This window comes from Corylus avellana, chromosome ca10 (genome assembly GCF_901000735.1).
Source record: "Corylus avellana chromosome ca10, CavTom2PMs-1.0".
Taxonomy (NCBI): Eukaryota; Viridiplantae; Streptophyta; class Magnoliopsida; order Fagales; family Betulaceae; genus Corylus; species Corylus avellana.
This window is the reverse complement of record NC_081550.1, coordinates 9,219,822-9,233,032: the sequence shown is the minus strand read 5'-3', so window position 1 is coordinate 9,233,032 and position 13,211 is coordinate 9,219,822. Positions and strand designations below refer to the sequence as shown.

The window sequence follows — 13,211 nt, the reverse complement described above, 5'->3', positions numbered from 1 at the left end:
AAAAAAAAAAATGCTACATGTAGCGACACTTTTCTAAGGAGCAATTTAATTTTTTTTTTTTTTTGTTTATCTCACCTGTTTTTTCTTTTCCCAAAATTTTCTCATGCTATTTCTCTTTCGCATCGCTCTTTTTCCAAAATTTTCTCATTCTATTTCTCTCTCCACATATCTTTTTTCCCAAAAGTTGAAAAATAAGATATTTAGAAAAAATACAATCGTTTTTAAAAAAAAAATTAAAAATAATATTTAAATAATATAGATAAAAATATAACTAATCGAATGTTGGATGCATTTAAAAATTCATTAGCTAAACTACATAAAGTGAGTTTTGAAGAGTCATTTTACATAAAAATTTGACTCCTCTATTGAAAATGCTCTACTAGGCGTCAAGTGAAAAGATCGCTTAGAAGAAAGCAAAAAGTCAGTCATTTGTTGACAAATTTTCTTTCAAGCTAACTTTTATGTAATTAAATTTTTACATTATGTAAGCTTTTATATATATATATATTATTGCTCTTTTATATATATATATATATGGAGTTACTAATTCTTATGGAGAACAACAATTAATGATTCTATTGAGCTCTAATTAAATTATAAATGAACGAGGCAAATTTAGATTCTTAAGAAAAAAAAAATTCAGATTATCATCCAAATTATGGAAACTAAATTTGAATAGCATATTTACAAAATACATTGTAGTCTTGAATTGTTGTCCAAAATAATGAGATAGAGATGTGGTTAACGCACTTGGATGTTAACAAGAAATATTCTAATTTTAAATTTAAGTTTTATTTAGTTTTCTTTTTTTATTTAATATAGATTTATAATTTATGTTAGATTACCACATGTTGATATATCAGTAGTTCTTATGTATTTATTTGGTCATGTGGCATTAACTTCTGAGTTATAAGACTAATGCTACTCTTCAGTTTTCACACTCATACTTTTTGTTTGTTTTTTAAGTGGCTACATGAGAAATAAACATGCAGTACCAATCAATGCGAAATAAGTGTGGCTCGCCTTGGTAGAGTCTCACCACCGGAGAGAAGACGAGTCACACATCAAACAAAATATTTGTTTATTCATCAATTATAATCTGTTTTTATTGGAGTACCAAAAAAAAAAAACACTTCAATAAACTCACTGACAAAACACTTGATATGCTGCAATTGAGAAACGACGAAATCAAAACTCAGCCACTTCAGTACGATCAAAGTAGCGTCCTGTAGGGCCTCCATCAGGTAAAAGAGAGAGCATGACAGAGCCTCTAGCCCCCTCTTCTAAACTCATTATTCCAGTGTTCCAATTGATATCCGTCTTGACATAGCCGGGATGAACGCAGTTGATACACATGTTAGGGTACTTCTTAGCAAGAACTCTAGTGTAGGCATTGAGGGTCTGCTTGGAGATGCTATAAGCAGGCAACATCAACGTCCATCCATTGATTTCAAGAGCATTTTCTTTTAAGTCATGCAGAAATCTTCTTACAACTGCATCCACTTTCTCTTCGGTTAGAGTCTCGATGTCGCCTAATTCTTTTCTTATATGCTCACTTGGAATTCTCTGCGTAAAATGATGCTTCTGTTAGACAATCTTATGTGACATATTCTGCTTGGTGAAAGGATTTGAAAGAAATAATTGATAAAATGTGTTTCTCTCGTGAGCAATGATTAATAGTGAGCCTAATGAGCAATCAAACTCAAAGGGAAACAACTAACCCAAGCAATGGATGACACCAACAAAGGAAAAGCAATCAATCACCCAAACGGCTAGCACCAACAAGGGAAAGAAATCAATCAGCCAATGGCTAGCAAAATTCAACAAGGAAAAAGAAAGAACCCTCAGCTATCATTGTGTTCATAGTGGATGATAATACTTGGTGTGTGAATCAGGTATTACATGCCACATGCCTAGTAATACATGCCTCCTTGTTTGTATCAAATTCTGTAATTCTCTAACTTGAATGAAAATGATTTCCTCCTATATTTATGCCCGAGGTAAATTTAAGTATAGGCCGTTATTTTGGGGCTCATTCTGATGCAAATAGAGAAATAAATAAATTGAGTTCTTAGTTTTATTTAGGTTTTATTAATTAATTAGGTTATTAGTATTTAATTGTATATTTTAAGATTTAGTGTTATTTTATAATTCAATAATGAGTTTGGCCCAAAACCAGGCAAATTAAGGGGTCAGGGTTTTTGTCAGTGTCTATCTAAGTGTTCTTCTTCTGGCAGTGATACTACCAATTTCCCTTCTCTTTGGAATGTGTGACTCAATCCATTCTTTCTTTTCCACTTTCTCTGTTCTTTTCTCCCAAATTCCTTTTGTCCTGCATCACATTCATCTCATAGCAAGCTCATGCTAGAACAATATAGAAGATGAACTTACACCATCATTTTGACCTTTTCAAGATTTTACTTTTCTTGTAACATAAGACAATGACAGAACAGGGAAGACAGAGCTGAGATAAAAAAAGACAGGGCAAATAGAAAGACTACAGAAATGTCATTATCATTTTGTTGTCTTTTGGTGGCCAAGAAGCCATAGTTCTGGTTACCAACATATATTATGCACAAATGGGTAAATGCAGCAAACCTTATGACACTTTGTAAAGGGATAAATAATAAGTAGTTTGAGGAAGAGTGGCTTTTACCTTGAGCTCACTTCTGAGAGAAGACACATTCACAATCCTTGCTCCTGCAGGGGAAAGCTGTAATAGTGGGAGGAGAGCCTCCGTGACTTTTTTCACACCATAGTAATTAATATTCAAGCATTCTTCTGCCTTCTCATAAGTCTGTTTAATCACTCCTTGAACCAAACTGAAAGCCTCCCCTGAGAGCTGAATCAATTGTAGATAGTTATTGGGTGCCCGTCTCAACAAAGGCATCAATAATTTAGTGCATTAATTTTATGAACTTACCCAGCATGTGGGATCTATGTTTAATGCCCTTAGGCCTTCCTCATCAACTAAGAGTCCACTAGCTCCAGCATTATTAACCTGCACAAGTCAAATTATCAACGCACTCCAACTGAAAAAAAAAAGAAAAAAAAAAAAAAAACCCAATCTGATCACTACTCCACATTGTAATATTGCCCCATCACTATTTGGTTTTATATTCATACTTTAACAAGTTCTCCACAACTTTTTATATGACCTACGAACCCAACATCAAATTAGCGAATTAAGGTCAAGCGATCTGACCAGTTTAATTAAAAAGAAATGCTAGGGATTAATTTTTTTTTTCAAATTTGGTTCATCTCATCTTATAAAGGTCTGTTTGGGTGTATGTTTGAGGAGCCTAAAAGTGAGTTTAGTATTCAAAAGTCTGTTTGAAGAAAAAAAAAAATACATGTTTGGTAAAAAAAAATTGAAAGCGCTTTTAAGGGTTTAAAATGCTCAAAAATTGCCAAAAACGCATTTTGACAAAAGCTTAAAAATAGATAAACCATTAAATTTGTAAACTTATGTAAACCCTACATAAGTCAATAATGGATCCCACAAATCTAATGGTTAATCTATTGAATTTGTAGATGAATATGAGCCAAATATGATAAGCTTATTTAATCGTTAAATCAATACTTTAACACTTACCAAGATATCGAGCCTCCCAAATTTGTCCCGGATGAAGTTGGCCAAATTGTGGATGCTGACGGAATCCAAAACATCCAGCTGATGGAAAACAACATTCGGCAAACCAGAGTGGTGGAGCTTCGATGTGGCCTCCATCCCCCTCTTCACATCTCTAGCCGTCAACACAACCGTTATGCCTTGGGAAGCAAGTTGCCGCACAGTTTCAAGCCCAATCCCCTTGTTTGCTCCTGTAACCACCGCATACCTGTAAGAAATCCCCACAAATGGGCACAAAAAACATAAAAGATATGATGTGCCTTTTTTTTTTCCCAGAAAAAGTTGTGCAGTTGTTGAAGAACAAATATATGTACCTTTCTGGTGTATGATTTCCATTGCTTTCCATTTTGCTATGCTTTGATGAACAGATATGTTGACCTGTTTAGCTCTGAGTAATCTTCCACCAAATTGCTCAGGTCTTAAATTGATAAGAACAGATACCGTATAATTAAAAAATAATAAAAAAATCCTCAGGTCCGTGGTGGGTTCTGTTTTTTATTCCCACTGACCTGTCATTTGATCATTTCGAGTAGAAAACGAGGATTGCTATTTTTTATTAAAGATGGGCACTAAGATATGTTAATATGGCATCATCTAAAGAGGATGGTGGGACAGATGGCATCATCCCGAAAGAGTTTGAAAAACATTTTTCGGTGCTTACGAATTCAATCATATTAAACTTTAAATTACGAAAATGATTCGATCAAGTTTTTACGGTGACTTGGTCAGGTCCAAGCGGGGTCCCGACCGAGTCCTAGCGGTGCCCTGATTGGGTCCTAGAGGGTCCCGATCGGGTCTTAAACGGTTCCCGGCAATGTGTCAATTGAGTCCCGACCAGGTCCCAGCGGGGTCCCGACATTGTCCTAACCATGTCCTCATTGAATCCAACCAGGTCTTGGCGGGGTCTCAGTCAGGTTCAGGTGGGTCCTTGCGGGGTGCTAGTAGTATCCTAACCAGGTTCTAACGATGTCTTAGTCAAGTCCCAATCAAGTCTCGGCAAGTCCCGATCGAGTCTTGATGGGGTCTTGACTAGGTCCCGAAAATGTCTTGGTCGGGTCCTAGTAGGGTCCCAGCGGCGTCCTAGCCAAATTTGTCGATTTTGAGAATAAGATGCTCAAGCTTGAAAAATTATTTACGGTTTTCAAAAATAGAAACTATTTTCCTAAAATTAAAGAAGAATTTTAGGTCAAACAAAAAATATTTTCGGTTGACTATTATTTTCCGTTGCACCAAACACAATAAAATAAAAAATAAAAAATTCATAAATTATTTTACGCCGAAACAAACGGAGAATCTTGTTTTTCTTTCTTAACGAAAATTAAATGAATTTTCACAAGGATCCGGTTTAAATTTTGAAGCTAGGTTGAATTATTACGCAATTAAAAAGACAGATGGATTTTCATAAGAATGCCTTCTAACTACTATTAAAAAAAAAAGAAAAAAAAAGTAGATAAATATTTAAGAAATACAAGGGGTACTAACTCTTTTACTAACAGAGGCTTACTAAACTAATGTGTAAATCATTCATTGATACTTGTTATATTTCTCTTAATTAATTGTTTTGATTTTCTTCAATAGATGAAATACACATCGGTTTAGTAAGTATCTATTAACAAAAGAATTAATACCCTTAGCATTTCTCTAAATATTTAAAGAATTTAATGTGCATTGTTTTTAAAAAATGGCTAGTTAAAATAATAAAGTGGGTTTTTAGCTAAACTTTGACTAATTCATTAAGAATGCTAAAAGGAGGATGAACTAATAATGCGAGCTACATTTTGATCTTCTATTATTGCTAGTCGGCAGAGTCTAATAAGTCATGGCAACTAATCCCCTTTAGTCCCTTGATGGTGCTTGTGCTTGACCAACACTAACATTTTGTTATTATCATAATTAAGTTCAATTTCAATCATGTGTATATTGATTACGTTTTTGATATTCTCCTCTAACATGCCGGTCTTTAAAAGTGAGCTCTACTTAAAATTTGAATAATTTGGTATCAAAATTAAGCACCACGTCATGAATTTGAGTCACAGAAAGAGAGTGGCCTGTATACATGAAAGATAGTAAGTTGCCGTAAACGTCAGCTATAGGACGTAATAATATGTTTTACATAACTTTAGTACAATCTTAATCGGCTAACATGCTAAGTTTTAAAGAATCATCCTTGTAAATATTGAATAAAACAAAGATGAAAAAAGGCAATGATACTTACATCAAAGACAAGAGAAGTGTGGGATGGAGCAATGAGGTGTTGGTGATCCCACAGCAACGAGCATCAAGATTAGCAATTGCATGAAGAAATGAGCATAAAGAGAGCAGCGGTAGCCCTACTATATGGTATATATTCAAAAACAAAAACACAAAAAAAAAGAAGTTGGCTAAATCCACGTGGGATTGCATGGTTGGTTAAAATGGAGTGCCATGTTTTTTCTTCTCTTGGAAATGCCGAAAAGCACGTGGAATGGTGAAAGATGCGTGGTATGGTGAGTCCAGATTCACAGCACACGGCGTGCTTAGTCGCGTGCTGTTTTCATTCACCCGTGGTTATAATACTTGATCCCTAAACTGAAGCGCATCTTTCATATCTGGAGACCTAGCCGGCCGGCTGCGTCCACATTTTTCTTCTGAGGGTACGCAACATATATAATATTATTATTAAAAAATTAAAACAAAAATTTACATTTAGTTTTTTTTTTTTTTTTCTAATTAAATAAGGGAAAAAAAAAAGGCTACATAGAATGAACTTTACCACTTTTGATCTGAATATAAGAGAGAATGAGAGATCCTATGAGAATGCCTCCAAAAAAAACAGATTTGAATCATTTTTTTAGAACGAACCAAGCCTTTAGCTTTCTATCATGCAGTGACAGAGCCAAACATTTCATATTGTAAGTGCCGCTGGATTTTTTTTTTTTTTTGATATCGGAACCTCTACAAAGTAGGTTAGGATGGAACCATAAAGTTTTATAGGAGGGGGCAAAGCAAAAAAAATTCAGAAGTTTTTTTTTTTTTTTTTTTTTGGGTTATTAGAATTGTGTCAAATGACTCAAATTCTCCAATTAAATGTTTAAATTCTAACTGCCAATACTCTCAATATTTAATAACCAAATTATCCAAATTTAAAGAACACTTAAATTAGGAATTGTGTTGACAGGGAAGAAATTGAAAGGGAAAGGGAGTATATGAGAGAGAAAGAAAGAGAGAGACTATGGGCTATCAAAAGGAAAAAAGATTTTTTATTTTTATTTTTGGGGTGCCGCTAGTCCCATTAAAAAAAATAATAATAATAATAAATAAAAATAATAAAAATAATAAATAATTAAAAATCATGGCACCCTCAAAGGTTGTTGTGGCTCCGCCTTTACTATCATGGATTCACTTACTAGGCTTGGATTGTGGAGCATACAAAAAGAAAAGCAAAAATGGTGACATATACATTGGCAAAGGCAATGGTCCAAACATCTCTACAGAGAATCGCTAATAGTTGTAATATTGATTTATTATGAATGAATGAGATTTCACTTTAAAAATAAATAAATAAATAAAATAAAGTAGATTGCCATGTCAATTTATAAGAGGATTATAATAAAAAATGTAATATCTTGAAAAATAATATTTACCTGATTTCTTTTCATTTTCTTTTCAGAGTTACTTTTTTTAAGTGCAGCCCAAGAAGCCCATCTTCATGTTCTACTAACATGGCATTCGGGCCTAGAGAAATCCACACGAATTGATCAGTTTGCTCAAAAGCAAGAAGAGGTTGAATTCTCCATGTATGTTTATCACTTGTCTCTTCTTGTATTTTATTTTTAAAAATCATGATGTCTCCATATTTTTTGTATATTCAATTCTTGGGATAATTCTTATGTGTATATGATGTACAAGATCTCAACAAATGTTACTTGGTTTTCAGCTGCTCATATCAATATTTCTTTTTACTTTCTGCTATATTTTACTCTTATGTTTATTGTCAAATGCAGTACTTTCAGTAAGATAGAGATGACACAGAGATTTACGTAATTCGGTATATGCCTACATCCACAATATAAAGTCCTAAGGCTGCATTAAGCTCTTATTTCTCTGAGTAATGTTTACAAAATAACATACTCTCATTTATAGGAGAATCATGTTGGATACAAATAGACTTATACTATAGCTAGGTTGGCTAGATGATAGTCTTTAACTATAGCTAAACTTTTACTCTAATTCAGTGATAGTCTTCAAGTATGACTTAGTATATTTTTCAACTATAAGTCAGTAATAATCTTCAACTCTAACTATTATTATTGAATGCCATAATATACTCTAACAGTTACCACCGTTAATTAATTTTGAAGGTGTAACATGGAATCTCTCGTACCGGTGGATCACTTGAGAGATCTCACACCGTTGTTGGTTGCAAGATGGATCTCCCTCTTGGGTTTGTCCACCAATTTTTTTTTTTTTTTGAAAAGTCTACATTGACTATATATCACCATCAAATTACAACCAAATTGTCAATGTCCTCCCAAACTTTAAATTACATCAATAACCCCTACCAAACTACCAAATATTGTCAATATTCCCTAGCAACAAATTTACACTTTAAAAAAAAAAATTGGTAGCCCACTATAGCTGCCGTGGGTCATAAGATACACCGCATTGTTGTGGGTCTTCACCAAACCCATGGCACTGTCGTGGGTCTTGACTAGGAAATCACATGCTATTGGTTGACTTCAATTGTTTAGTGTCTTTTGATGACACAAAATCAATCGAGACATGCTATACATTTTCTTATGGTCTTTTAATTCTTTTACTTTTTAAAATTACTATTAATAGGGTTTGTGTGGGTTCCACACATAAACTTATCGATCTGATAATAATTTAGAAAAGTAGAACCATCGAAGGAAAAGAATAATTTCTCAAATCAAAATTATGATACAAAGAACTTGAAGGTGTGTATTTTTCACTGTCCAAAAGAAGATGTAGAAGTGGGAAAATGCTGGTGAGAAAGCTGCCAGAGGATAGACATAGACCCATCATTTGAGAGGAGAGAAAGAGCTTCTAATGGCATAATCAAAGTTGACTTTAATGACCCCAAGGGGAGGAGGTTTGGGTCTAAAGAGAGTTCGAAGCTTTGACGTGGGTTAGGGTAGAATGGGTAATGTGTTTGGAAAGATTGAAGGTGTTTGGGACAGAGTCTGTATGAACAGGAAGATTTCTTGAGTGCCAAAGGTGGTCAAGGGAGATGAAGGCAAACACTTGGAATTGATGGGAACAAGGCTTCTGAATATATAGTTTTTATAAGGGGAAAGTTCATATACCCCCTCAAATTACCACTCAATTGACAATATCCTCTATAAACTTTCAATTGTGACAATGTCCTCTCCAAACTATCAAAAATTGTCAATGTTTTCCTTAATGATGAAACTACCTTAGTAAAATTTTTTTTTTTAAAAAAATAATAATAATAATAATACAAAAACTCCTAGAAAAAACCTTAAACTAAAAAATAAAAATAAAAAATAAAAAATCCAAAGGGTGGCACATTTAAAATTTTTAAAAATATATTTTTATAAGAAAAAAATTTTTTAAAAAAAATTCAATTTTTTTTGTTATAAAAATTGAAAATTTTTGTTGTGTTTTATAACCTTTTTAAATAAAAATTTCTATTTTAAAAAAATTAACAATTTTCATTTAAGAAAATAAAAATTTTCGTTTTTCTAAAACAAATATTTAAAAAAAAAAATTAATAAAAAATTCTGTTTTCAAAAAAAAAATATATATATATATTTTTTAAAAAAAATGTTCTTTTTAATTTAAATTTTTTTCTTTTTTTAAAAAAAATTAAAAAAACAAATTGAACTTATATTTTTGTCTTATTGAGAAATATATATGGGCATTTTTATCTTTTTGCTGGCCTTGGGAGGACATTGACAACGTTTTGGCATTTTGGAGGGATATTGTCACAATTGAAAGTTTGGAAAAAATATTGTCAATTGAGTGGTAGTTTGAAGGGTTATGTAAACTTTACTCTTTTTATAATTATTTAGGGTAAGTTTCTAATTTCATAATAAACCCAACAGAAAAATGGGCCAAATTTATATTAGAGTGAGTTATTTATTATACAGACATACTAGACAAATAGTTGTAACGATCGATTAAATTTTTGGACGAAACATAAATAGAATGTCTAAAAAAAAAAATAATTGCAGATACTAATTTCGATAAATTTTCGGAAAAAATGAACGTACTCCCTTCAAATTAATACTCAATTTGTAATGTCTCTCTCAAATTCAAGATTGCATCAATATTCCCCTTCCCCCAAACTAAAACTATAAAAAAAATTTGCAATGTACTGCAAATGACAAAAATACCCTTAATATAAAAAATTATTTATTTTAATCCAAAAAAAGAAGTTGAAAAATGGGGTGAAGGAGCCATCCCTTTTGACTAAATGGCTATCCATTTGGGGTGGCTTCCCATATATATTCTTTTTTCTTTATATATATATATATATTAGTTTTAATTTTATATATTAGTTTTAATTTTAAATTGTTTAATTTTAATTATTTTTTCAAATTTATAAAAGAATTTTTATGTTATTAAAAAGCCCAAACCAAACTGAGCAACAAAGCAACAACATTGGTGACTCTTTCAATCTTCATGAATGCAATTTGCGCTTTGGTAAAGTCAAACAACCGCCAACCTTCAACAAAGAAAGAGACGAGAAATATTATAAAGAAGACTATAATTTTTTTAGAGTCTTCATGTGATATGATATTTAAAATTACAAATAGATCAAAATTTAATGATAATCATCTCAAATTTAATGGTAATTTTAAATGTCATATTACATTTGGTAGGACTCTAGAAGGACTATAATTCTCTTTGAGGAGTGCTAGACGTACAAACAAATTTTACAGAAAAAAATTTTACAAACTGATGTGACACAATATGATTAAATTTTTCAAAATTTAAATTTATTTTATATCCAATCATATTCGATTTGTAAAAAGTTTTTGTGTATAATTTATTTATAAGCCTAACAATTCTCATGGTCTTTATATAATTACTTGAAAGAGACACAACATGTGGACACAGCGCCACTAATGTCATTGACTCCATCGTGGAGGCTCCCTCCTTCGCACATGCGCACGCGTCATTGTTGTTTCATTATTGCTCTCTCCCTCCCAACTACACCCAACCCGGAGGTGCAATATGCGTTACAACTTGTAGCACCCAAAACAAAAGTAATCAAGAGAGCGTGAATAACACCATTCTTCCCACAACCATTCATCACCTATTTTTATGACTTTTATTCAAACAAGGAATCACCCTAATATTGTACGATAGTTATAAAATAAAAATGTAATTTATTGTATGAGTAATGCTATTTAGTAGGATTATTATACAACTTGATAATCAGGTAATAGAAATCAGTCATTTGAATTAGCATTTATAAAATAAATAAATAAATAAAGAGAAATGTTACATATACTAATAAATGAGCTCTACATGAGTTTCATATCTGGAATAGGATTCTCTCCAGTTCAAATATTTTAAGGGTTTTTTTTGTTTTTTTACTTATTGATGGGACAAGAATGATACAAATTTTCTTCAACTTATTTCAATAAGTGACAAGTATTATTCAATATCTTTGAATTTCTCAAAAATTAATGTTTAGGTTCTTAGATTAAGAGAATGAACAGAAATCTGAGGATTTCATTGATTAAAGATCACGAGCATAAAATTCTTACAGAGCAGAGCAAAAAGCTCTTCTAACACAAAGCAGAAAACTCTGCAAAAATCAAAGTCACATATTATGAGGTTACAAAATTATAGATACGAACAAAAAATTTTATAATCAGGTGATATCTATGACTCCAATATTTCGCTAACGCATGTATAAATACAGTTAAAATGCAGATATGTTCCGAGCATACTAGATTTAAGAAATGAGTAGCCAATTTTTTTAACAAAAATAAAAGTTATTGACTAATGTTCATATTTAAGTTATACGACATTAATATAAATATAATGTTAAGTAGCATTACTCGTTGAGGTGTTGCCAGGCTGTAAGTTATTGGCTGGCGGGCGGCGGGTGTGGGGGCCAAATATGAAAGAGTCGTGTGAAGTGCCAATTGAAGAGTGAGCAAACCGACACTTACTTGTAAAATGCGAACATTGGAGAATTTTGGACGGATGGTTTCCCACTTTGGCTTTTAGCTTACCCTAAACTTACTTTATAACAAACATCAACATGCATGCCACCTTGTAATTTGCTTTCTCAAATGTTTGGATGTTTTCCAATAATGTGTTTTCATTTGGACAAATGAAGTCTTCAAAGGGTAACTCAATCGATTAGAAATCATGTTTCATGAAGTAAAAATCATCAGATCAAATTTTTCTCTCCTCTTATGTAAACATGTAAAAAAAAAAAAATGGACGGTTGAAAAAACTATGCTGATAAACCAAATGACAGAGTATTCCTCTAAATTGAGTTAAATGAACTTCCTCTAACACAGTTTATAAAAATGAAATGTGTCATTTGAACATGTGAGATGCACATTTTTTTTAGTAGCAAAGATAAAGTTAAAATAAATAATATTAAAAACTCATGTGCATCTTACGTATTATTAAAAAACATAGACACATATCATTTTTATAAACTGGGTTGAAGAAAGTTCCTCCCAACCCAATTTGAAAAAAAAAAAAACTCTGTCTTAAACGAAATCTAGTTTAAATAGGAAATAGTCTTGAGTATAATTGAAATTCTATTAGCTAGTTGGCTAGATTGAAGTAACTAGAATTTAAAAGAGGGGTCAATCTTGGTTTAGCCAAAACAGAAGATAAACAAGTCATAGATCAAGTTTGATTGAAAGAGATTTTTAGGATATTGTTTTATTAGAGCAAATTGTTCTAGCTTTATTTCATAAAATATTCTTTCAAAAAAATAATAATAATAAATAAATAAATAATGATGGGTAGTTGGTCGTTGGCATGTTTGGATTATGGAAATGGTTGAAGCAATAACATTTTGAGAAGAAAAGGATAAATGAAACTCATTACCCTAATGAAGATAAGTATCGATTAAATTAATCCTATATTTCTCTAATTTTGATGCCAAAGTGTATAATCAATCAATCAATCAATCATAATATTCATTAGCAAATCAAATATCATAAAATCAATAATACTGAATTTCGACAATAATTTTTTATGTCGAAAATTGTTTTTATACTTTTAAGACTATTTTATGTGATGAATTGTTTGTTAATGTTTTAATTTTGAGAATATAGAACTAAAAATAAAGAAAATATATATATATATAAATTTCATAAAAACTCAGACATAGATAGATTTTTATGAACTATTAAAGAAAATTGTCCATAAATAAAGTAATTTATTTTTTCCTTGAGTTGATGTATATCATACATTAGGCCCCCATTAAAATCATATTTATAGAAGGACAAGGTTCCGGTAGTAGCCTTTTAGGTTGCATTGAAAATTCCCAAAATGGTGAAAGTGGGAGATCACATTGGCTAATTGGCAAATTGCAATAAATTAACAAGGGAGAGAGATGGCTCCCACACGG

At 31.7% G+C, this 13,211-nt stretch overlaps 1 protein-coding gene across 1 annotated transcript; it reads right to left on the bottom strand.

The window, feature by feature from the left end:
* Window positions 1-1,139: 1,139 nt before the first annotated feature.
* LOC132163373 (salutaridine reductase-like) lies at window positions 1,140-4,058 on the bottom strand. Its single transcript, XM_059573635.1, has 5 exons — window positions 3,946-4,058; window positions 3,596-3,839; window positions 2,924-3,001; window positions 2,657-2,842; window positions 1,140-1,566 (listed from the first exon to the last, which is right to left on the bottom strand). Exons 1-5 carry the CDS (start codon window positions 3,975-3,977, stop codon window positions 1,189-1,191), a joined length of 918 nt encoding a protein of 305 aa, XP_059429618.1. The 5' UTR covers window positions 3,978-4,058; the 3' UTR covers window positions 1,140-1,188.
* Window positions 4,059-13,211: the final 9,153 nt, after the last annotated feature.

What these genes read in the sequence shown, in the direction of transcription:
- LOC132163373 (XM_059573635.1), bottom strand. Translation starts at nt 3,977, where the DNA reads ATGGAAAGCAATGGAAATCATACACCAGAAAG. An exon ending in GGAAATCATACACCAGAAAG is followed by an intron (nt 3,840 to 3,945) that starts GTACATATATTT and finishes GATTTCTTACAG; the next exon opens with GTATGCGGTGGTTACAGGAG. An exon ending in CTCTCAGAAGTGAGCTCAAG is followed by an intron (nt 1,567 to 2,656) that starts GTAAAAGCCACT and finishes CATTTTACGCAG; the next exon opens with AGAATTCCAAGTGAGCATAT.